At 40.6% G+C, this 25,396-nt stretch overlaps 2 protein-coding genes across 3 annotated transcripts in view; one reads left to right on the top strand and one right to left on the bottom strand.

Annotated features, from left to right (window-relative positions):
* The window catches only part of LOC110951505 (lysine-specific demethylase 2B), a 29,688-nt gene extending 6,278 nt beyond the window's left edge, over positions 1-23,410 (bottom strand). The window contains exons 1-19 of one of the 2 annotated variants that reach the window (XM_022194598.2): positions 23,214-23,410; positions 22,534-22,678; positions 22,322-22,400; positions 22,146-22,192; positions 20,842-21,020; positions 20,616-20,722; positions 18,044-18,137; positions 17,442-17,595; positions 17,159-17,274; positions 15,846-15,966; positions 15,055-15,461; positions 14,846-14,932; positions 9,117-9,347; positions 5,485-5,628; positions 5,302-5,388; positions 4,841-5,176; positions 3,316-4,388; positions 3,058-3,221; positions 320-481 (exon numbers count right to left, since the gene is read on the bottom strand). In XM_022194598.2, coding sequence (XP_022050290.1) covers positions 320-481; positions 3,058-3,221; positions 3,316-4,388; positions 4,841-5,176; positions 5,302-5,388; positions 5,485-5,628; positions 9,117-9,347; positions 14,846-14,932; positions 15,055-15,461; positions 15,846-15,966; positions 17,159-17,274; positions 17,442-17,595; positions 18,044-18,137; positions 20,616-20,722; positions 20,842-21,020; positions 22,146-22,192; positions 22,322-22,400; positions 22,534-22,678; positions 23,214-23,258 — 3,778 coding nt within the window. In that variant the 5' untranslated portion in view covers positions 23,259-23,410. The remainder of the gene's footprint in view (positions 1-319; positions 482-3,057; positions 3,222-3,315; positions 4,389-4,840; positions 5,177-5,301; positions 5,389-5,484; positions 5,629-9,116; positions 9,348-14,845; positions 14,933-15,054; positions 15,462-15,845; positions 15,967-17,158; positions 17,275-17,441; positions 17,596-18,043; positions 18,138-20,615; positions 20,723-20,841; positions 21,021-22,145; positions 22,193-22,321; positions 22,401-22,533; positions 22,679-23,213) is intronic. The other variant, XM_022194599.2, reaches the window with a different exon arrangement.
* Positions 23,411-23,766: 356 nt separating this feature from the next.
* Positions 23,767-25,305, top strand: orai1b (ORAI calcium release-activated calcium modulator 1b). The gene is made up of 2 exons (XM_022194602.2): positions 23,767-24,093; positions 24,197-25,305. The coding sequence occupies exons 1-2, from the start codon at positions 23,980-23,982 to the stop codon at positions 24,752-24,754; spliced, it is 672 nt and encodes a 223-aa protein (XP_022050294.1). The 5' UTR covers positions 23,767-23,979; the 3' UTR covers positions 24,755-25,305.
* Positions 25,306-25,396: the final 91 nt, after the last annotated feature.

Below are 25,396 nucleotides of genomic sequence, written 5' to 3'. Positions count from 1 at the left end.
TCAGTACGAAGCGAGGACTCTTTCAGCGACCAGCAGTTACAATCCTTTTCATATAATTTGTCGATAATGAGAAAAACATTTTGTTCAGCACATAAACTTTAACTTTTCTGTGCTTCAGCCTCGTCAGCTGATGACTTACCAGCTCAGAATCTGTCGTACTGCATGTTTCCAAGAATGGACAGAAGTTTATGAAAAAAACCGTACACAATGTGATGCATACGTTTCCTTTTTTCTTCCATTATGTTCCTATAACTTCATGGTCATGGTTTCCTTATTAACCAACTAATGTTTCCCGCTGCCTGATAGGGCAGGCTGGTACCTGGTCTGTTATCTGTAGGAGGCGACAGCAGGTCTCTCATCTGGGCGTCTTTCAGACCCTCGACCCACTGAACGTCCAGAGTTCGCAGGAGTGGACAGCTGGAGGTGCAGAGAGCTGAGACGGCCACCCAGGAGCATCCTGACAGCAGCAACACCCGCAGACCTGCAGGAAGACGAGGACACACAGCCTCAGCGTAGATACACCTATTTCTAGTTTTCTGTTCTACGTGGACACAAGCGGTTACACGGCAAGTGAAGGATACTGAGATGTATCTCATGTTCATTATGAGGAAGAAATCTGGCCTATTTTTCAGTTCTCTGTCCCCAGAGATTTAGCTAATCTGAGGTCACAAAAATAAACCATCACAGATGCGGGAGGTATGCTTATCTAAACAACTGCACGATCCAGAAAAGAGGCATGTAAGTAACAAAGAAAAGCATGTAAACCTTCAAAATTCAGCAGCCTCTGGGAAACAATTATCTGTACAGAGGAGCCTTATGGGAGAACGTTAATGAAACACTTTCATGCTCTATGAAATCCAAAACTCCAGAGATAATAGTCAAACTCTCATTTAAACATCTTTTTAACATCTGAGCATGCTATGTTTTGGACACATTTCTAGAACACATGAAGAAACGACATTGTTCCGTTTTTAAAAGACTGAGCAGGTTCATGTTCTGTTCAGTAACTAGAAGCGATTTGACCCAGCTCAACCGACAACCAGTTTGAGTTTGTTTAGAGCAGAACTTTGAATATTTTTGATCCCCAAGACAAATGTAACAGAGATAACCCTCATATGGAGCATCAGAGGGAGTCAGATAGATACAAGCCTGTAGATGTAGGCTAAAACAGGAATTAAAGTTATTTTTTACATTGAGTGCAGTTTTCCGTGACTCGGGTTTTTCTTGACTTGTCTGCACAAAGATCGGCCCATAATGAAAATTGCAGAGAGCACAGTTTGAATGTCTGGAGTCAGCAGAGGTGCACACACTGAGCTCTGCAACATCACAAATCAACTTCCATGTATTTTGCTTCTTTTTCTTCTCCCTCAGATCGTAGCTCTATCCATTACACTGTCTGGCATACAGCACATTATCCAGATGAACATGGACACACGTCGTTTCCGGGGGTCACAGTGGGAGATTCAGGCACATCCGGAACATGTTAGGTTAACGTCTGATTCTTTGTCTTTCAGATGCCACTGACAGAAGCAGAGACTATTGTTTCAGATTGTTACCTTTGGGTTTAATAAATAACTGCAGCATTACACAGCAGCAGAAACGACGAATGCGTCTTCACAGCAGCGGTAATTACATGAATACAGAACCAGTCAGGATCTAAAAGTAAATACACTTCTCCTTTCTTCTGCACTCCTGACTGAGGATTACGCCCTTGATTGTAATGAATTCATGATATCCAAGTCATGAAATCTATATTCTGTCATAGAAGATAAAACTCAAAGTTCAAGCAACACCTACATCCACGATCACAGCTTCAACCACTCACATCCAGGCTGCAGCATCGCTCACAGCCAGCAGCTCCACACTGATGCAGCTTTGCTTTTTGAAAGGAGTAAGCAAGAAATGGGCCACGTAACGTGTCAACTAGTCTCTCCTTTCTGTAGCATCTGCAGTTTGTTAAACTGTACACAATTGTACCCGAACAGCACAGCGCACACGGATCAAGGGAGACGCCAAAAATATTCTGAGAGAAAGTAAAACTTAGTGGGAGGTATCGCAAAAGAAGCCCTGAAAGATTTTTCAACCGTTTTTATTAGAGGGTACAGAGCCATGCTGCCTTAAGTACATGTAGTCTTCACTACGGCAAATGTGTCAACAGAAACTGTGAATAAGGTTATACTGTGTATACGGTTCATTTGGTTAAAGGACACTGTTGAGGTGAATCAATGTGTCTTTGCATCTCTATAATAAACCTGTCAAATAAAAGGTTTTACAAGCACTAAGAAAGATGGCAGAAGCTTTTTTTTTTCTAAATAAGACCCTCAGTTCATTATCATTTAAAGCAAAACTATCATTAGAATAATTGTGTGGTGAGACTGAATTTCAAAATTAGATCTCATTAGACCCTCACCTCAAAAGTGAATAATTTCACTTCTTTCTTCTAAAAATTGCAGCGTGTTTTATTTCTATTGCTGTTTTTTGCAGGGTTTCTGCAGAAATCAGCTAGTCAAATTTAATGCCTTTTAATACCATTTTAATGCTACGACCGTGAACTCAACCAATTACACAGGTTTGGTTTTTTGTAAAAGATGTTTTTTATATGAAATCTGTCTCTGCTTTCCACTATTTCTGAATCCAGAAACCCCCCCGACCACCCACAGGCTGCAGTCATTCTCTGAAATCCACCTTTTTTAGCCATTTCTGCTGGAATTTGCGTTTCAACCCTTTCCCAGCTCTCCTCCACCTGGTCCAACCTGTCGGCCACTTTAAAAACAAGCAGCTTTTGGCAATCGTACCCGACCGGCCGGAACAGTTATCGGAATGCTTCAGCTTGTTTACGGGGATGTACATATGTGACGAATCGCAGTCTATAGTTATATATTATTATTGTCAAATATTTTTCTTGAAAACTGCAGAAAGTATTTTTAATGCCACTGAGAATCTAATTTAATGATTTTTAATTCCATTTAAGGCCTTAATTTTCGCAACATCAACTTAATGGCTATTAATGCTTTTAATGCCCGGCAGAAACCCTGTCTTGTTGTTGGATTTATTTACCTGGAAGTCTGTTGATCAGCCAGCTGAGTTGTTTCTTGGAAATGTTGGTCCAGCTCAGGTCCAGAGCTACTGGCTGTCTCCGGATGATTCCGCTCAGCATGAGAGGCGTGATGGACTTGCAGCGGTTCAGATTGATGTGCTTCCAGAGCCTTTTGTCACAGCACCTGATGGGAGACACAGCAGACACGTGCGTTGGAACGCCGTGTGACGAAGTGCAGGAGACAATGTTTTCAACTCCACAGGGCAGCTTGAACTCACCATCTGTTCCAGGTCCTGCAGACACGCATGCAGACGCAGAGATCTCTGTGAGTGAGGTGACTGAACACCGTCATCCACGTCTCCCGTCGCATCACGTGCGCCTCGCCGTCGTTCAGCGGCAGTCTGTCTGGCGGAGGGCTGATGGGAGGCGGCCGGATCACGTGGCGCTCCATTTGGATGCATTTTGGTGGCGACCGGCAGGGGAGCGGCCGGGGACACATGGGTGTGATCGGCGTGCTTCTGCTCCAGCCGAGCGGCGAGTAGCCACGTGGCGTCCCGTTCACCTCCCGCCCCCGGTGCCTCAGCCAGTCGCCCAGATCGCTGCTGCCGTTGTTAAGAGGCCATCTGGGCTTCTGTTCGTCTACTTCATTCTCAGGCTCAGATTTTACCGGTCTGTGGTTCTGATTGGCCAAGCTGCCCTCCGTTTTTAGTGGTTGTCTGTTTTGATTGGCCACACTTTCCTCCAGTTTAACAGCTCTGCGGCTCTGATTAGTGGCCGAGTCCTCCGTCTTTAGTGGTTTACGGTTCTGATTGGTCAGACAGTCTTCGTTCTTCAGCGGTCGGCGGTTGTGATTGGCTGGGATGTCCTCCGTCTTCACTAAGCCATGCTTCTGGTTGCTCGGACAGTCTTCCGTCTTGGTAATTTCCTGGTTGAACTCTTTATTTCCCTCTTTGTTTGGAAGACGGCGACGCTGATGGCGAGCTTTGAGCTGAGCAGAGCTCCTCTCCTGAGCTTCTCCTGACTCGCTGCTTGGTCCGGCTCTGGGGGAGTTGGAGGAGGACTGGTCACTTTCTCTGGCTGTGGATGTCCTCAGCAGTGGGTTAAGCAGGACCTTAGCTTTGTCCTCCGTACTACTGTCTCTCTCTTTTGTCACTGCCTCCTCTTCCTCAGCATCCTCTTCTTGGTCCTCATCATCATACTCATGTTTCTCTTTTATATGCATCCTTTCCAAGGACAAACCATCTTCTTCGTGATCCTCCTGGTCATCGTCTTCATCACCATGATCATTCTCTGTCTTGATCTGCCGCAACAGCTTTGAAGTGAACGGATCTTCCAGTTTTGAAAGCTTCTTCTGAAAAACAATAAAAGGAACATACTAATCAGAAACATCAGAGTACTGGTGTGAAGTTGAGGATGTTTTTTTTATTTTTTGCATTTTTTCTGTGTGGTCTATTTCTGACAGAGTTAAGGGAGCACAAAATGGATTTAAAAATATTGACATATTTTCAAAAACATTCATTAATTTTTAATTAGAAACACAGCAAACAAATTGCTCTAAGAAATCGCCTGTGACTGTCTGCATTTCAATCAGAGTTTCAACCCAAAGTCTGAGAAATTCTTCTCTAGTTGATTTGCACATTTTCATATAGATTAATTCTTTCATTCTCAATTTTCTATATCTGTCCCCTTTGTAATATTCATAACAAACAATTCACAATGAATTAATTCCTGGCAGAAAGCGTTACAAACTGTGAGGACACCACTCAGAATACTAAGAAGGTAACAAAGAAGTCAGGGTCTCACCTTCTTTTTCATAATAACAGGTTCATCATTGGTGTCAAACAGTTTCCTCTTCTTCCTCAGCGGATTGTCCTCTAGTCTTGGTCGGGGGATGCCATCCAGAGACAGCAAGGGGGGGCGTTTCTTTGGAGGCTCCTCGTCGTTCCTCTTTGATATCACGTCCCGCTCCGCCTTTCTCTTCACAGCAGATGTCGTAGTCAAGGCAGTGACCGTTGTTGTGGCCACCATGGGCGGGTCGGGCTCCTCTTTCGGATCTCGGTTTAGTCGAGGTTCTTTCAGCAGCGAGCCGGGGAGGTTTGACGCGTATTTGAACCCTGGCCCCCTTTTTTGCTTTGAGGCCAAAAGGTTAGAAAAAAAGGAGAGACAACTTTATTTCTCTTGTTCTGGGATCCTCAGATAAAGTCAGCTGTTTAATTAATTCATCATTAAGAGACATGCAAAATAAAGTCCATACTGATGCTTACTTTCCCCGTTTTCCCAGCATGGTTACACTTTGGGCATTCCCAGCAGTTTGGCAGCTCATCGTTGACTACTCCATTTGAATCTTTAATCTGAACAAAAGCACGAAGACTCTTTAACAGTGAACAAACAGCAGCTCAGGAACTCTAAAATCGTGGTTTAATAGATTTTGACACTGAGGAATTTACCTTGAGACAGTTAGGATGAACGATCTCATTGCAGATGGAGCACTCCATGAGCATGAGGTTGAACTTCTCCTCCTCATCCTCCACTGTGTCCTCCTTTCCTGCCTCTCCACAGACTAGACATACCGCTGTGTGGGGCAGGACAGGCTGGTAAAAAAAAAAAAAAGCACAGAGTTTGAGGCTGCTGCATCAAATTATTGTCTTCTTTCAGGACAATTCTGAACAAAAGTGAACCCACACTTCTGTCAGTATAAAACACTGAATGGTGAATAATGAAACAGATCAAGAATACTTCACAGTCATGACTTGTAACAGCCGACTGGCATGACTCAACTAGAAAATCAAAGAATAAAAATCCAAACTGACTGATGTAACACTGAAGTGATATTGAGCCTAATGGCGTGTTCGGACTACTGGTGAAAAAAAAGCCCTGCACAAGTAATTTTTAATGCCCAGCTGGTGACAGGCTACTGAATTAAAGTCCCATTTGCATGAAAGAACAACATATTCTTGCCATCGGCCGTTTCCCAGACTATTGCATACTTTTCAGTGCAACATTGACAACATCAGTCAGCGTTTAAACAACACTTCAAACAAACTGGGAGAAATAAATAAATACGTATAAGACCGTTTATACCACTTCTTGCTCTGCTCGCTGGCGAGAGTTTAGTTGGAAAAACATGGTACGATATTTTGGAACTCCAAAGCAACAACTAAGGATAAATTCAGCCAGTTCTACATGTTGGAGGGGATGTGGTGAGGATGGTGTTCACCATACACACATTTTTTGGTCCTGTATAAAAATAAGACCTTATTGGACTGAAGTCGGACTGAAAATCAAACTAATTTTAGGCTTTAAAATATCCCAAACAATGCTAACATTGTACTTTGGAGATCTACCTACAGACCAGACAAATAATGACAAATATCTACTTAAAATTCTTATTTCCACAGCAAAAAAAAGGGATCACTTGCAAATGGCTCCAAACTGACCCTCCAAAAGTTGAGGACTGGCTTGAAGTCAGTTGGAGAGGCTAACATTCATGTTAAGGCTACAACCAGAACTCTGTTATGCTAGATGGGGCAAATGGTCAAGAGTGTTTAATGCATGATTTGTGACAACCTGGAAACCACAATGACAAGGTTTTTTTTAAATTCTCACTTATAAGAGAATTTGTAATATTGTATGAATGTCGACTGTAATTGTTATGTTCTTGCTTTTCTGTTATAAACAATAAAGCATCCAAAAAATAACAATTCAAAGGAAACTCTGTGACACTACAGGTGTGAGTGCTTGGCTCTTTGGTAACTTTGAATAGAATAGAAGAATGTGCTTTACTGTCATTATACAGTGTACAACGAAATTGGAAATTGCTGTTCTTTGTGACATAAGAATTGGTAATTTTATGTAATTCCAGCCTGACAGTGAACATCAATATAATGATCTGTTCATACATTAAAATAAGCGATTTTTTGCTGCTGTTTTCTTCCACTGCTTTAATGCTTTTCAGCCTTATCTCTTCAAACCTATTTAATGTTTACAGCCAGTTTGCAACCACATAGATGCATTATTACCAACAAATGGGCCAATGCGGTACAGCAGATTGTGATGGACGGCAGAACACACTTAACTGTGAGTACTGCTTTTTAAATTGTATTAAGGTAAGTGAACATCAAGGGTGGTTTAAACATATCTGCATATATTAAAAGTGAGACACAATTGATAAGAGCTTGAAACCACGAGTGTCAGACAATAGGACAAATGCCAAGACACTCTCACTGTATCATCTTCCTTTGAACATCAGAGACATTAATAACAAATTACTGTATAAAATGAAGATTACACAACTCCTTTTTCAGCAATAATTGTTAGATGTTGCGTTTTATAGCATACTCTGTTAGATTTGTTTTTTTTTTTAATAGGACATTATTGTAATGTGTTATGTATGTTTTAATGTTTGGAGATTTTTGATTTTTATGTGTGGATCCCAGGAAGACTAGCAACCACTTGTGGGAGCTAATAGGGATCCTAATAAACAATAAACAACCTATAGTGGTCATACAGCCAAGCCTTTCTCATTCATCATCTGTAATGCAGGAACAGTGAAGCTCATCTCTGCAGGTCTCTGTCCGTGGTGCTGAAACATTCAAACACAACCATCTCTACACGACCCCACTACTGCAGCAGCCCACACCTCTGCACGTACTACTACTTGCATTATTAGTATTACACGTGCCAACTCCAACGGCAAATAGCAACTAGCAACCACTCATGGTTACCATAGCAACTACCCGGACCCCCCTAGCAATCATGTTGTTCTGCCCTAGCAACCATGTTGAACACCCTAGCAACTACTTCACAACCACATGGGCGCACTCAAAATCAAGTATTCGCAAATAAAGGAAAGCTATATCTGCTGAGGAGCCGTTAAAGGACCATTGTGTGCAGGACTAAGGGAAGTGTATTAACAGGAATGGAATATGGCATTACTAATTATGCTTTCATTGATCGTTGAAGTGCAAACTGGTGTGTCTGTGAAGGTCCTTTTAAAGAGAGCTCATCATATTTATACAGTAGCCTGGAATAAGCAGCTACTGTAGAAATATGGTGGACAAACAAATGCTGGTTCAAAAGAGGGTCTTTTGCATTATTCTGTCGATGTGACAACGATCATGGATATATGCTTGGAAACAAACAGGGACTTAGTAAGTAGGGTCAATATATAACTGAGGGACTTTTTAAGTCAGTGGGATATATCTTACATCCATTTCTATTAAAAGCAAAAAAAAAAAAAGTTTTTATGCTCATTATGATCATGCCTTTACTAATTCCACAATTTATTCCATAATATTAATAAAAGAAATGACAGGATATCACTAAAAATCAACTAAATAACCATCCCAATTTAATACCAACCACCTTCTAATTAGCTAAACAATAATAAAATGAGCTTATTCAAAACTTATTTTGATTGTGTTCTTTTTATTAAATTGAGATAATCATGACAGATATTTCTTTTTTGGAAATATATCAAATTTTATATGGAAAACAACAAATTGTATCTGTGTCCAAGAAATCACTTTCCACTAAGTTCCCCATTACAAAAACACCTCTCCAGGAAGTGTGTTAATTCCAGATCACATGACCTGCTCCACATGATGTCATTTCCTCCTGAAGAAAAGACTGGCAAGACTCCAAGCAGGCAAACAGGTACCCTGGCTCTATATTAATGTTAAATTAAATGCCTCTGTAGCTCATGGACAAGTTATGGTTTTACAAGAGGTTACATGTTTGAACTATCACTCGGCCAGGTGAAGTGACTTTCTTACTGGTTGCCTTTCAAACTCGTGATGACATCAAGACACCAAAAAGTTAACTTGAAATAATTTCATAACAAGATATATTGTTTTAACTAAGCTTTAGAAGTGCTGTAGGTAGCTTTTTCTACCTGTTTCCAGTCTTTGTGCTATGCTAAGCTAAGCTAATCACCCACTGTTTGTACCTTTTATTTAACAAACAGCTCTGAAACTGCGACCAATATTTTTACATTTCAGCTCTAAAGGCCCTTTTCCCAAAATGGCAAACACTGTGTGTGAATCACAAGGGCATTCCCTACTGAACACTGTGTACTTACAGCAATGCACTGCCTCATGATGCAGGACTGTTTCATTCGCCCCGGCCCACCAAACTTCTTCATGTCTTTACAGAAGTGGCACTCTCCACACTCTGTCCGCAGACACGCCTCGCACTTTCGACAGCGCGTCCTTCTCCTCCTGGCACCAGATGTTCCCCGACTAGCTGACAGCTTGACTGCTGATGCAGGAGATGCTGCCATCTTAGGTTTCGGCCGGTTGGGAGGCCGGGGCTAAAAGGGATGAAGAGGACACGGTGTCAAGGGCCAAAAACAACAGTATTTCACAAAAAGACATTTAAAGGTCAGAGAAAATAAATATGCATCTAAATACAGTAGGTAGATACGCCAAATATACGTACATTATTATAAAGATAATGTGCAAATGTCAATTGAAGATGTAAAAGGATTGGAGAGCGTGCATCATTAGCTTTCACAAAAAAATGTTTGTTTGAATCCTTAGAAAAAATGATCAGCAAATTACTGCACATGTATATTAAAATTTAAATTTAAAAAATACATTCTGATAATAAATACAATAAAGGCATAAAGCTCTGCAATCTGATGTTATAAATTACACTCCCTTTCATTTAATAATGGTGCTATGGCCCATTGGTAAGCGCATAAAATCACGTTATGTAATAAGGAATAAAAATCCGCACATCCTATTAAACTGAGAGTCATGGTGGATGTATGTGCTACTGTCTGATCCTTTTCTTTGCTCTTTCCATGTCAGAGTCAACAGCTCCTTGCACAGACAAACGCAGGAAGGACACCTGCATCCATGTACACATATAAAACACATCCACAAACCCCATCAAAACACGCTTTGTATAAACAAATTATTCATGGCTGTTAAAACACAGAATACGAGAGAAAACAAACACGTCAAAAATGTCCCCGGAGGCGTCTTCCAAATTTAGCACCTCACTTGCTTCCATGTTTCTACTTCAAAGAGAAGCTGCACTTATGGTTACATTTCACACATGGATCACTAGGACCCATTACTGTGCGATGCGGGGCACACAGTCTGATTTAGAGCAGTGCACATTATTAAATGTGCTCTATTTAATAGAAGTGGGCAGTGGGGATGTGATGCCTTTGATCAGCCTCATTATTGTTCTTGTGTTATAGATTCCACTGCTCCTCAGGCTCAGAGCCAAACCACAACAATGTATTTTTAACATGAAAACCACATGTCAAAACGCTGCCAACCGTGCCACGTGAGGAAATAAAGTGGCAGCGTGTCAGATGAAACAAGCAAAAACAAGGAGTGCAAAACACTGCAGCTCTTGGAAATGAAGATCGGATTTCTTTAGTTACATCGGCAGTGCAGATTTTCCTGGTGTCAGCATAGCAACAGCCACGTCCCATTCCCTAACAGAACAGTCTATGACACACAGACTTGTAACCAATAAGAACTGTAATGAGACCCTCTAACAGAAAAAGTAAGCAGGCTAAATCTGAGGCATATTACAATAATTTATTCTAACAATAGCCATGAAATAGACTGACATAGGCAGTCAGATATGTGGTTACCAGACAGGATTAGAGTGAGATATTGGGGAAGAGGAGGGGGGGAGGGCTTATGCAGTCTGCACCGGACTGTTTTGGGGGTATTCATGGGGATTAAAATGAGGAGCAACACTGAAATGAGACCAAATAACCCAGAGAAACGAACCCGGTTCTGTAGTTCACATGTCATGATCTGTAATTCAGCATTTACCAGGTAAAGTTACAACCAATCTGCAGATAAATAACAGGTGAACAGCTTACACCTGTAACTTCAACTACAGCTGCAGGTGGCAAAATGTTATCACAAAGATTTCCTCTTGCTCTACATATTGTCTCCTGAGTCCCCTCTATGCCCCACCCCAAGAAGGGGAAGATCTCTAAAGCAGATACTCCTCTGACATGCAGAATTAAATGACATAAGACACAACTGCCTTTCAATCTCAGCATGTCAGCGGTACGTGTTTTTTGCAAAGATATCTTGCCGTCATCCTCAGCACGTTTCTGCAGAAGTACTCATTACATGCTGGAGTGTGTTTTCCTTCTTACAGCACAAAGAATAGACATGTGTCCTCTTTGTACAGTAATAAGGCCAGTACAGGTGACCGGCTTGTCATTTTTTGGCACTTCAAAGCTCATTCAGCTGGGAAACATTATGCAAAGCAGACTCTTATGTTCAGTGACACAGCTCCGAGCTACTGAGGATACGCTTATCAGCACATTAAACACACACTGAAGACAGCGCACACTGGACATACACTACAGGCACAGAATGACAAATTGTTTAATCAAGGCGCAAGTAATTTAGAATCAGATAGTTGTTTGCAGCAAAGCACACATCGCTGTGCTGTTTAAAGTCAACACTGACATAAATAGACCACTTTTATATTGTTATAAAGTCTGTAATCATTGTGACCCAGATTGTGATTTTCTCTTTATGTCCATACAATTGACTGGGCTTCCTGGAGGGATTACTTTTCTGTTTAGCAGTAGAGGTGACATATGCTGTGAAGCTGATGCCGCATTTGAGGAAAAAAAGAGAAAAAAACACAACAGCATGTGCTCAGTTTACAATATACTGTGTGAAGCACAGACTTTACATCTTAAAAAAGGGAAAGTGGAGCAAGTGTTAAACGACAACAACTCCAATAAAACCTCTGGTGTTTAGTTACTCAAGCTGTAACAGAGTCAATCAACTGTAAACTCTCCATACATACAGAGCACGCTTTGGAGATACTGAAACGATACTTCACAAGCAGGTATTCTGGCAATAAAATACTTCACAAGTCATTCAAATTGATGCTGAAGTGCTGGCATACTTGACTTTGGAACTACACTACCTCATATCTTATCAGTTATTCAGTCTGGTGTGTATATTAACCCTGAGATAAGCTCATTTCAATGCTGTTTAAATAGCTGAACTCTGATGTAAGGAACAGGTGCATTAACTGAAAACGTCTTATGATATTTGGCAGCAGAGCAAGATGTACTCATTCATCTGCAGTCAGTGTTTTTCACATCCAAACGCAGCCACAGACTTAACGTAAGGGGGTGTGGTTCAGAGGTAAGCATGTAGTAGCAGAAATATGGAACAAAACACATTTCTTTATGGTTGAGTCCTATCTTAAATGCACCTGACATAAACACCAAACAACATTTAAATTTCACTTCATAATTGCAGTTTTTTTCAGCAACACATACTGGCACAACAAACCTTTTTTGTTGTTGTTTTACTGTCACGTATATTCTAACGTGAATTTCGATACTTTTACAATCACATCATGAAAGACTCAGCTCCTGCATCTCCAAACAACCAAGAGCAGCCCCGAGGGTCTGGGATATATAAACACAGCCTTCTCCTGCTGCTCGGTTCACCTGACAGAAAACACAAGCATGCACAAACACACAAGCAGCAAAAGCTATCAAAAAACAAAGGCAAAAATCAAAAGACTAAGCACTCAAGGTAGACTAAATCAATGCTTTTGTCTCCAGGTAGCTCCATTTCCTCGCTGCCCTGTGATGCTGCACATTGCTCTGTCTGACACAAGCATTCCTCTGGCGGCCTCACTGTGCCTGCCTGCAGGGCTTTAGTGTGCTAACCTGCTCAGAGTCTGAGTCGTAGTCCTCATCATCAGCGCTCAACGACATGGCCATGGCTGGTTTTCAGACACCGTCCAGCTCACAGCAAACTGACATGGCTGCAGTCTCCTCCTCCTCCTCCTTCTACTCCTGCTACTGCTGTCAGGCCTACAGCCCTCCCTCCTGCTCCAAAGCTCCACAATACCACAAGCAGATGTAGGAAACACACACAAGCCTGCCTCATTAATATGGATCGACTCCCCGAAAAAGAGGAGGAGCGCTGGGAGGCACAGAGCCAATGGGAGGCCGCTGTGCATCAGAATATGTACTGGGGGGGTGTCTGCCTCTGTCCAATGAGGACGGAGCATGCAGAGAAGGTGTTATCATATTCATGACGAGCATCACAGGGAGAGGACAGCAGGCTCTGCACAGCCAATAGAGCCAGATGGCATCTCATTACAAAAGGCAAACACAAAGAGGCCCCAGGACCAGCAGCTGGCCTTTGGGGGGACGGATGGGGGTGATCCAGAGCGTTTATGAGACCAGTAGAAGCGTCACCTCCATACATTCATGTCCCATTCTTAAACCTCCTGTTGAGGCTTCTCTGTCTCTTGTGCAGTTCAAGTGTTTGTTTGCAGAATTAACTGTTAACAGAAAATTAAAACAAACTAAAAACACTGAGTGACCGAAAATAAAGTCACAATATGGCAACACATTTTACAAAAAAAAATGGTGCTTTACCCCACTGTGTCTGACGTTTTGACATGTTATGTATTTTTGCATTACAATAAACTGCAAGTAAGAGAATACTAAAAGTAGTATTAAGGAAATGGAGGAGGTAAAGTGATTCCTTCTTCCTTTTACATCTTGCAGATTAATGCAAAAAAGCCTCCATTCTAACCCTCTTACAGCCCACTGCTCGGTTCATGGCTGGAGGAAATCAAAGGCTAAATGACACCGACATCAAAAGCACTTCAAACCTGCCTGTGTTTACAATATAACAATTTCACGAGGACTATACCACAGGAGGTATTTTGCACAAAATACCCATGCCATAAAAGCACAAGCAGTCAAAGTGGCACTCCAATAATGAGCGTCTGCACAGATGATTTCCCTCTTCCGGAGGAACAGAGGAGCAAAAAATACGATATTTATGAGGCCTCTGGAAATATTCATCCCAGTTAATGTCAAAATTGATACCAATTTGATCCCGAAGCAACCCTGCAAACATATGAACAGAGGAAACTTGTGGTTCTGCATGTGGCCTGAAAACGTGTCATACAATTGCCATCCTCAGTAAACAATGCTAGAAAACAGTGCCAATAAAAGCTTGTTTAGGATCCAGAGGGCAAATTAAAATGTATTAATGTCAACAAAACACAGAATGTAGAAGCATGTGTATGGAGAGGAGGAAAAATATATAATTAAAAAAACTCATTATTTACTTCATTAGGCAATACCGCAGACTGTTAAGTCAAAATTATGCAAATGAGTACATCTACTGCTCTAGGGAAGGAATGCAATGAGTGGTGGAACACGAGGGGGAAGACAGGAAAACTCGGAGAAAAAAAAGCTTCTCACTTGGAAGATGATGACAGGAGAAAGGCAAGTATTAAAGTTCAAATGGTAGAATATAGATAGCCCATATTGCCCTTTTCTTTGTGAGGATCAAACATAGGAAATACAGATCAATACAAAATAAATAAACTGGGTCAACAGTGCTGTGGTTCAATTAGAACTTTGCTGATGAAAACTCATGACAACACACTGCTAATGCATTAACACTGCTACTAATACCTGTCCAGTAGGCAGCATGTGCCTTTATGATGTACTTGAAAGTATGCAAGCACACAAGAGTATATTTCTTAAAAATATAAAATTATAAGATATGGATTTATTGATGTTATGACGGTACAGGAAAACTTCACAAAGCGAATCTCTCAGATGAAATTTCTTCATGTTCTTTTAGCACAAAGTCAAGCAACAGGTGCATTAGATCAAAACTCTTTCTAGAATTACATAGATTTTTCTATCATCAAGTGTTCATCAGCTTGATCTGAAAGCCCCAAAATAGAGTCAAAAGACTGAGTTTGCAGCAAAAACAGCAAGAAAGTGTCACACTACAGATGAATCATTCTTACCTTTATAGTTTTCTTAGGCCAGCACACCACAGGAACTCCAGTGATTGCTAATTTGGGGTCGTCATCAGCATGTTCTTTTAAGACGGCCTTCACAGCCACAGAGGAGAACAAAAAGCTTATCAGAAGTGTGTCACGGCTAAGTCATACCTGTTATGTAATCTGATGTGAGTGGAACAAGCTCGTGTCTTCTGTCATCTTTTGTTTCTTACCTTCATGTCCTCCAGCAGAGCTTGTGGGTTCTCTATTCCCACTGGAACACATTTCTTGTGTTCAGGAAGCGACTCCAGCTTCTCAACCAGCGTCCTGAGTCCGTTCAGTTCGAACTCCGTCAAATGAGTCCATTTATTCTGACACTCTGAGGTCGGCGAGTCCAAGGGTGTTTTGGGGAAATCGAGAGAGGTGGAGCCGGGATTACAGCTGTCCTCAGAGTCAATACATAAAACAGCTTTTAGGTGTTGGCCCTTCGCAGCGTCAGGCGAGCAGGGACCATCCTGAGCGACTCTTTCTGATTTTTCAACCTGGTCGTCCCTGACTTGAGTCCCACATGAGTCCTCGTATGTGTCCTGGCTCCTGGAGTCAGAGGAGGGACTCTCTGTCTTCACCTTTGTCTCAAAGTCTGAAGGACAAAAGCAGATAACCTGTAATAACCCCTTATGTAAATGTCAAATGGTATATTTGTGGGACAGTCACAATTTAACAAATTCCACCTTGACTTTTAAAGATTTGTTCGTGTATCTTCCCCCAAACTTTCTAATTTAATCTTAATAATTATGGTCTTAATTTGTAGGTTTAAAGCAGCAAAATAAAGCTAATGTTCCCAAACAGTACCTCTTACAATAGAGCCGGTCACATGGAGGGCAGAAACGTTATTCAGCTTTAACCTCTGATCAGAGATTAATTAAGAAACAGTGAAGTACAACAACAAAACAAGATTTTATCAGCAGCCACAGACAGACAGGAGATACAGGAGAATAGATGTACATTAATTAATTTCACTCACCCATAGGCTCTTTTCGGACCTCTTGAGAAAGGTAGGAGCGTTTGGTCAGGCAGTGCAGATATCGCTCCAGGACATACCAGCATATCTCATAGTAGAACGGAAAACGAAATTTGGAATGCACCTGAAAACAAGGCAAGAAAATTTATATTAACATGAACTAAAGTAAACTAGTTTTTGCAGGATTTTAGCTGAAACCTAGTTTGTTAAAAAAAAAATCAAAAACAGCTTTCTTAAGAAAAGTGTGGTTCGAGTTCTGCAGGGGAATCCTGACTTCTCAGTCATTTAAAAACAATTTCGTGTGTGTTGCTAAGAAGGTACATGATTGAGACTTCAGCCAGGAAACATATCACTGACAGCAGCGTGGGGATAAACAGCCTAAGAGATTATTACTCATAGCAATATGCTGAGCTTTGTCACAACAGAGACAGAGAACAACATATTACACTCAAATGCACACAAGCAAACAAATTATTCAAGAATACAACTCAAATCTCAACAGATACACTTTACAAGATATGATCATTATTCTTTTGTAATAATAGTGTGTAAGAGCCACAAACATGGCAATGCACAAAAGTTTGGGGTAACCTAGACAACTTCACACTTTTATCCATGTGCTAACATAACTGCACAAGGGTTTTCTAATCATCAGTGAGCCTTCAACACCATTAGCTAACACAATGTAGCATTAGAACACAGGAGTGATGGTTGCTGGAAATGTTCCTCTGTACCCCTATGGAGATATTCCATTAAAAATCTGCCGTTTCCAGCTAGAACAGTCATTTACCACATGTCTTGACTGTATTTCTGATTAATTTAATGTTATTTTCATTGAAAAAAACTGCCTTTCCTTGAAAAATAAGGACATTTCTAAGTGACTCCAAACTTTTAAACGGCAATGTATAAAAACATAAATATATTCTGAATTTCCTACAAGAAAGTTTTCCAAAAATATGAGCTTTGCAAGACGGACTTACACAACTCTGACATCTTCAAAAATATTGCTTTCTTTACATTTATTCAGTATGAGGGCGCTTAGAAAATGTTTTTCTCCATTTGAAAAATATACAATAATCTGCACATTAATGTTTCTGATATATATTTTTGTACACAATTCATAATCTTATTTTTTTTACATTTTGTCACTTCGAAATATTTTCCCTTTGCCTCTTATTCTCTTTCAGCCTCAACCAAACTGCTTCCTCTCATCCTCCTGTCTCTTGCAGGTGAACTCTTCACCTTCTGGCTCGCAAGAGAAATCATTTATCCCATGTGTGCAGGTCAGCCACACATTGGAGAAAACAGCCTCCTACCTTCGTCCTGTTCTCTATCTCATGGATGGTAAGCTGCATAGGAATGTTAAAGCTGTGCAGAATATTGCCTCCGAACACCAGCGTGTCCACGGGAGTGTAGACAGCGTGAATCCACCCTTAATTACAAAAACGCAAAAGTACAAGACATATATAAAGAGATACAGAACAAAGAGAGGATTCATTCAAACCCGCAGAGGGAAATACATTGTGTAATGGTCAAATAGAGCGTTTCTGTTCATTCAAGTGGTAGCTAATCTGCTTTAAAAAGCCCATGCCAACACACCAGACGGGATGAAGAAGGTGTATCCTTGTTTAAGCTCCACTCTCTGGCATCCATCAGCTCGGTCTCCCAGGAAGATATCGCTCTGCTTGCCTGACAGAACCCAGTCCTCATACAGAGCAAGGTTGTGTGGGGTTGGAGGCACAAGCCAGAACACCTGAGGAGAAGCACATTTTTTTTTTTTTTTACATCTGCTTCTTCAAGACTAAAGTGAAATCAACTCATACGTGTAAAATGATTTCCAGATGTTTTCTTAATTTCTATCCAAACGGTCAGTTAAACCAACAAGAAGTTTTGCCAAACTTGGACCACCCGGCGACAAAGATGACCCCTGTGACCTTGAAAATGAGGTCACGGTCACCAAATGCGAACTTGACCTGTGCCTTATTATGGTACACCTGTGTACCAAATATGGTGAGGCTACATCAATATTTTATCAAGTTATCGCGCGGAAACCAAATTGTTACAGACAGACAAACAAGCAAGCAAGACCATGCAACTGAAAACAACACTTTCCGGAAAACGCAGTTTTGCCGGGCGGTAACAATAGTAAATTAAGGCTTACGTCAGAAAATATCACATATAAAAGACTACAAACAACTTACTTTCTGTCCCTTGAACACATGATACCACACGGACGTTCCCCCAAAATCAATGTGGAAGTCCGTGTAGCAGCCCTTCACGCTCATCAAACAGTACCTAACAGGGAAATAAGAAGATAATTCATAATCATATCATAGATAAGTATATAACAGGGCTGTCCAAGCATAACAGACCGACTTTCGAAAGTATCAAAAAAGGAAAAACACATCTTGTCCAATTAGAAGAAGCAGTAATCGTCAGTAATTGTTTTTTACTGGAAAAAAGATATTAAAAAAACACTACTAGAAGCTACAGAAGCACTACAGCATACAGAATAGTTCACAATAGGGCATCTCTCCTCTGGAAATTAATTGCGGAATGATTAACACCCCGAGAAATAAATGATTGGCTGATTTAGCTGGATGGGAACAGCTCTGAGAGAATCACTACTGAAGTGTAAACAGAAAATAAAAATGTTTCCAAAGGCATCTGTTGTGCTGTGAATTCCACTGAAAAACACTGAGACACTTCAACAAATAGGAACAAAACTGTTTACAATGCATCTTTCTTGAACAGAAGAGCCTAATTGATAAAATGTTAAATATCACCAGCGAAGTCATTTTGACCGTTTCATTATAGACTGAGTTTTAACGTTTTAGGGTCCCATGTGTTCATAATCCATTTTCTCGTGTTCTGTGGTTCTCATAAACTTGGAGGTGCAAAATGAAAGCTGTTACAATAGAGTCCCAATAAAGCCATTTTTATTTTCATATTTTCTGTTGTCAGACACAAGTGTGAAAAAAATGACAAAAATTCAGTCCAGTAACATTACATGTTAACTAGCAGACACTTCAAAGCCATTTCTGAGCTGCTGATCTGCACTGCTACACTTCTGATTTTATAATTGCAATGTTGTCTGAAGTAAAAGAGTAAAAAACAACAGCAGTGTTGTTAGTTCAGCTGTATTTCCATGTACAGCTATCTCTTAGAGAGTCCTGGTCTCACACGCTCATTTACGTCTGGATCTGCAGCTCGGTTGACTGTTTTTTTCTCTGCACTGTCAATCACGGATGCAGAGGGAGTTTTCTTCCTGAATGGGGTCTGGATAGAATTTAAAGCTGCGGACACTAAAACGGCCTGTTTAGAACCAGATTTGATACAGACATGGAAAAACAAACCATCTTTGCCTCATTTTGGAATGAAACATTGAAAGACCCATTCTGTGGACATGTGAGACTTTCATTAATTTGGAAAAAAGAAAAAAAAAGGTACAATATGGGACCTTTACAGCATGAGCAAAATCATAATGTGAAAAATCTTATAGTTCAAACTTCACGCTAAAAACGACCACAGCCAGGGTTGCTACTAAGTTCAACTACAACAAAGGTAGAAAGAAAAAAAATCATATTAAAGCCTGATCAGTAATTTTGCCTGTATGAGAGAAAATGACAAAACAGAGATAATAGTTTGTTCTGTGTATTAATTTATCTGTAAGGAGAAAATCAGGAAGAAAGCACATCGGAATTTCCTAAAACTCAAAGTGGTGTATTAATTTAGTCTTTGTTGCAATTTTGCTTTAAAAGAGATTTAAGCAGCTTATCAAACTAACATATAGGAGTCAAGCAACTGGTTCTAAACAAATAATTTTAGCTCCATAATAAGTAGAATTTTCTGACTTATTGCAAAATTGATAGTGTGAACATTAGTAAAATGTCAAGAAGCAAGGCTAACTGAAAATAAAGAAAGGTGTAAAATAAATCAATAGATTACATATTATAATTAATTAATAAGAACTTTTTTCATCTCTACAAATACACAAAATAATGAAATACAAACAGCCTAAAAAGACAGTGTGTCACTGCATCAGGAAGCATTGTGACTGAAAATATTACAATAACTGTTTTCTACAGTAAAGCCGGAGAGATTTGTACACTACTCCTTCAGCAAACACATGGAAACAGCGCGATCTTTAATAATAAAACAGGCAGGTTTCTGCACTGTGCCTGCACTGACACAGAAAAAAATCACTGTAGCAGCATAACCATAGCTAACCTACCAACTCATAGTGGTAGTGAAATTAAAACTGTTGGTATACATATTGCATGAAGTTAAGGCAGAAATTATTCATTAGTAGAATTTAGTACAGCTGTTAGTTATTCCATCAGTAACCACCTAACCTCTGGAAGGAATATGGGAGGTTAGAAGAGTCTCTGTGTAATATCTGCAAATATGGGAGGTTAAAAAAAAAATAACGGCACCACTGGTTTTGATTCATCTCGATTCTTCTTCAGCTGATTGGCTCAGAAGTGTCTGTGCAGTCAAGACCACAGCTGTTATAAACCATCCTCCTCTGTGGAAAAAAATTCTGCTGCCTAGCAACAATCAAGAGCACGTACAGGAGGTGACAGTACGCAACGCTCTACTATGATGGAGCGATAGATGAGACACTCAGAGGGGAGGAGAAGTATTATTTACAGCCAAGGAATGCAGACATTTTCCCCAGTTTCTTTATACATTTCTTTATACATATTTTACAGACTAATATACATCACCAGAGGGAACTTTATGAAACACACCACAGCAGCAATGTCATACCTTTGCACTTTTGGGTACTTCATCTCTGAAATGACATTGGTGGCTTCTATTTGGCTTTGTTTCAGATCACAAGGCCACATGTTGTCCACCCAGTCCACTTGATCCACCTGTGAGAGCAATTAAAAACCAATCCCAGTGTCGTTAGTCATCCCTCTTAGAATAAGGTGCTAAATCTGTGACCTCTATCAAACCTTTCATTAAATATCACTGCATGATGTGAGATTACCACTGTGGGCCGCTTGATGAGGTTCTCCAGCTTAGTGTGGCTGAACTCTAAGCTGATGACATTGAAGAGTTTGTCCCGTTCTTCCTCCGGCGTCTCATAATAACGGACAAACTGCGCCATGCTCATCTCAGTGCCTTTCTGAGTGCTCACGTCCATGACGTCCACAGACCGGCGACTGCCTGCAACAAACAAGCAGGACACAAAGTGAAATTAATCTGCAATCTTCTCTACTGTCATTAATTATTGACAAAAGTGGTCCGTAAATTAGCACAAAATTTAGATTTATACACGGAAAAGTTTGGATATGAAAGATTTTATCATGGGAAAACTGCACAACTGTAGTTATATGCATGTCACTCGAATAAATGTACATTATATTTATTTATATATATATGTTATTCACAAAGTTCCCCACTAGATGGAGCAACTACACCCTGAACATGTTCTGCCTTCGTGCCTTTCATGCTTCACCTCACACAGTTATGTATCAGGGCATTCGAAAACAACTACAAAATTATCTCATCAGAATTTAAACATTATTGTAATAATGTAGCAGACAATAGATTGAAAAATATATAGTTTTTAAAACAGACGACACATTATACCACAACAATTTGAGAAAGTGGATATGGACACACCCACAATACCATAATAATCCTGCACACATATCAAAATATCAAATCAGAGTTAGACAAAAAAAGACAAGCATCAGTAGATGGATCAATAAACATGTATATTTAATGTTAAAATGAAAATCATGGTAACAATAAGACATTAAATTTTCCCAATTTATACATCTTGTGATGCCCAGATCCATTTTTTGACAACAAAAGTAGTTGGAATGCTTGCTCCTCCATTTACTAAATAATCAATTACAAAAAAAACACTTTTGTCAATTTATTAGCCCAGGCTTTGTGTTGTTTTTTTTAGTTATACCCTAACCTCACCACAGGATTGCACATAGTGAAAGTGGTTTCTTTACAGACATACAATAGATCAAACTATATGACACTTACTAGGACACTTGAAATCATTTTTGAGAGGGCAGGTCCAATCAGTGTGGTATTTCTCCCTCTCCCAGAACCATTATTGCAGAGATTTGTTATCCAACATGACCAGAACTAATCATTTTGAAATTCCCAGTATTCATCACGTCAGTTGTTACTTTAAAATCTTTAACTCTCTGAATGAACAACTAGGATTCTTTGAGATGCAGATACATTTTAGATGTTGCTTGCATTTAAGACACATTTAACAAATCTGTAAATATATGTGTGTGATTGTGTTTGTAGCATTCCACTTACCAACTAATCCTTTAATTTCACTGACTGTAAATTCTGGGTCTGGCATTCTGTTTAAATGTAAAAGAGATGCGCATGTCATTCAGTTAATAAATTGCATGTGTTGCTAAATTGTGGGTTTAATCAACAGCATGAGCACAGTCAAAGATTATTATGAATGACTGCAAATGACTCCTCACCTGATCCCTAGTTCATCTTTCTCTTTAAAAATGAGTGGGATCCTGAGGGCCTCCCTTTGCACATATTCATAGGTGAAGTCTGCAAAGATCAGTGTGTTTTAGTTCAAAGCATTCACATTTAAAAGCATGCAGGTGCGTTTGTTTTACTGCAAAACGATATAATCACTGCAGCAATAAACAACCGAGCATGAATGTGACTTGAGTTGCTTTACCTTTACCCTCCATTGAGTGGACAAAGTCTGCGCTGTAGCTGTCACTGACGAGCTTCTCCTCCACGCTGAAACCTCTGATGTTTGCAATTTCCTCCACATCAGACAAATCCTCGTTTTCATCGTACATCCTCCGGCAGATGGAGCGCTGCCATTGAGAACCAGATGATTTACATGACAAAACTGGAACACGCGTGGAAAGCAAACTCTTTTTCTGCCACAAAGGGCCCCCTTCTCTCCACACACCCACAGCCAGAGTGATAATTTCATGCCTAACTTTCACACTGGGGCATATGCTGATAGTAACACTTCCTACAGTAGCAGCATTTTTCTTTAAACCTGTCGTTTGGTGAAATGATCGTTAAACTGCGCTTCCACTGGGGAAAATGCACTAATGTTGCATGATAGTCTCTAATTGAAAACTGCTTGTGCGATTTCACTCATCCAGATATTAATTTGTGTTTCTTTAACGCTTCCTCAAACTACTACACGCATAAAAGTAGTGGTAAAACCCAAAAAAATATCTATCGTTCTTCCCTGTCGCGTCAAACTTAAGCAGCTTCCCTGACTTGACAAATTCCCCCCTCAACGTTTACAAACGTTAGCATAGCTAACTAATTAGCTCGCTGCCAGTGGAGGCGCCTCGCAAGCTAACGTTACAACGGCAGATGGTAGCTACACACCAGCCTGCGTCCGGACTCGGCGCACGTCTCCGCAGCCTGAGCCATCGTCTTCCCCGTTAACGTTTTCCCTAGTGGCTCAGGGTCGGAGAAGCATCTCGGCGGAGGCGCGGTGGAGTTAAAGAAGCAGCACTTAGCACGCTTTACAGGTTCAAAACAAGGGAACCATGTTTTGTGTATTACGTCACCGCCAGGAACCAAAACATTGTTGGACAACGTCACGGCATGTCAGCGCTTTCATTACACACCAGCAGCATTCATCACGGCAGGGGAGTTACTGTTTGTTTGTGGGTGAAACTAAATAAATTTTCACCACTATCAGCACATATTTCATAACTAGCTTTTCCAAATTTTAAAAAGCAGCTTTTAGACCCACTTTCTTTATTTGCAAATAAAAAACAACATTTTTAATATGCCGGAAGTGCCTTTCGTGGAGTAGTTTAATAACATAGTTCTTTTAATATTACTACATACTTAGTTGCTCCAGTGTAAACTTCTACAGGGATGAGTAGTGACCGCTTTACGGGGCTTAGTTTACTAACGGATGTTGCCCTCAAACCGCGCGGGCTTCTGGGTAATGTAAGGTGCAGCACGCTGAAGGCAGCTGGTGAAAAAATAGCTTCCGCAGTTCCGTCAGCTGGCGAGGTTAAATGCTTTGTAAGTGTACACCGTTGGACTCTTATTTCTCTCTTTTCACACAACAGTAACAGCCACGTCTGCGCGGCTTCTCCAGTGTTTTTTTTTTTCCTTGTGTGATTTTTGGCGCAACATGAGTCTGAGCGAGCATTCACTGCAAGCACTCTCCTGGAGGAAGCTGTACCTGAGTCGAGCTAAACTGAAAGCTTCCAGCCGGACATCAGCTCTGCTCTCTGGATTTGCCATGGTAACACCGTCCCCCTAAACATCCTACCGTAGATGAATCAGTCACATGACAGAGCTGACATGTGTGTAAAGTTCCTGTTCTCTTCCTGTTCTTTTCTCCCCAGGTGGCCATGGTAGAAGTGCAGCTGGACAACAGCTATCCCTACCCACCTGCCCTCCTCATCGCCTTCAGTGCCTGCACCACTGTGCTCGTGGCCGTTCACCTGTTCGCTCTGATGGTCAGCACCTGCATTCTGCCCAACATAGAGGCTGTCAGCAACGTCCACAATCTCAACTCTGTGAAGGAGTCTCCACACGAGAGGATGCACCGGCACATTGAACTGGCTTGGGCTTTTTCTACTGTTATTGGTACTTTGCTCTTCCTCGCTGAAGTGGTTCTACTCTGCTGGGTAAAATTTTTGCCCGTGAAGCCCAAAACATCCAATAGTACTACAGTTTCATCTGGTGTGGCTGCTGCCATTACCTCCACCTCCATTATGGTTCCCTTTGGTTTAGTCTTCATCGTCTTCGCTGTACATTTCTACCGCTCTTTGGTCAGCCACAAGACGGACAGACAGTTTCAGGAGCTGGAGGAGCTTTCTAACCTCACCAGGCTCCAAAACGAGCTCGACAACAGAGGGGAATCTTCCATTCTGCAGTCACCAAGCTCACATTTCCCATAAATGTGTACAGCGGATACACATCTATGGTTGAACTTTGACTCCGTGGAGATTTGTCCAAGGAAGAAGCCACATTACTGGCTTCTAATTTTTTACAGGAATGAAGATATTCATCACCCTTTGTTGTGAAATTTACTTTTGCGAGGAACTGTATTTTTAGAAGACACTTTTGTTTCAACTGTGAACTCACAAATCTGACATAATGCATGTAGCTTGAAATCATGAAGTCTTAACTGTTATAGTTGCTTGATTTATGTCTACACACATCCAAGAGTAACTTGACATCCTGTCTGTTGCCTGCTGCTTTTATTTACCACTTTGTCAGTGAACACTCGTATTTGTTTATGTATATTACTTTGTTGTGTTTTGTGAACCACACATATGTAACTTTTTGCTCCATATTTACATGACCTATTGTACTGTTCACCACTTGCATTCAGAATGCATTCTGCGCTGACTAATCACTTGCCTAAACTACAGTACTATTAGCGTATATTTGCTGACATCTGTAGCAGAGGCTGTGATGTTAAAATAAACATTTTTATACCAACTGACTTTCAAAGTTTAAAAAGTGTAAAAAATGATTTGAAGAGACTATTTGAAAACTAATTACTAATGTTAGGATATGCAAATTACATGCAATTA

This window comes from Acanthochromis polyacanthus, chromosome 18 (assembly GCF_021347895.1).
Source record: "Acanthochromis polyacanthus isolate Apoly-LR-REF ecotype Palm Island chromosome 18, KAUST_Apoly_ChrSc, whole genome shotgun sequence".
Taxonomy (NCBI): Eukaryota; Metazoa; Chordata; class Actinopteri; family Pomacentridae; genus Acanthochromis; species Acanthochromis polyacanthus.
Note: the sequence above shows the minus strand (reverse complement) of the source record. Positions and strands in the feature narration are given on the sequence as shown.

Excerpts from the sequence above, each read along its gene's own strand:
- orai1b (XM_022194602.2), top strand. The coding sequence starts at position 23,980 with ATGAGTCTGAGCGAGCATTCACTGCAAGCACTCTCCTGGAGGAAGCTG. Across the intron at positions 24,094-24,196 it reads TGCTCTCTGGATTTGCCATG|GTGGCCATGGTAGAAGTGCA; the intron begins GTAACACCGTCC and ends TTTTCTCCCCAG.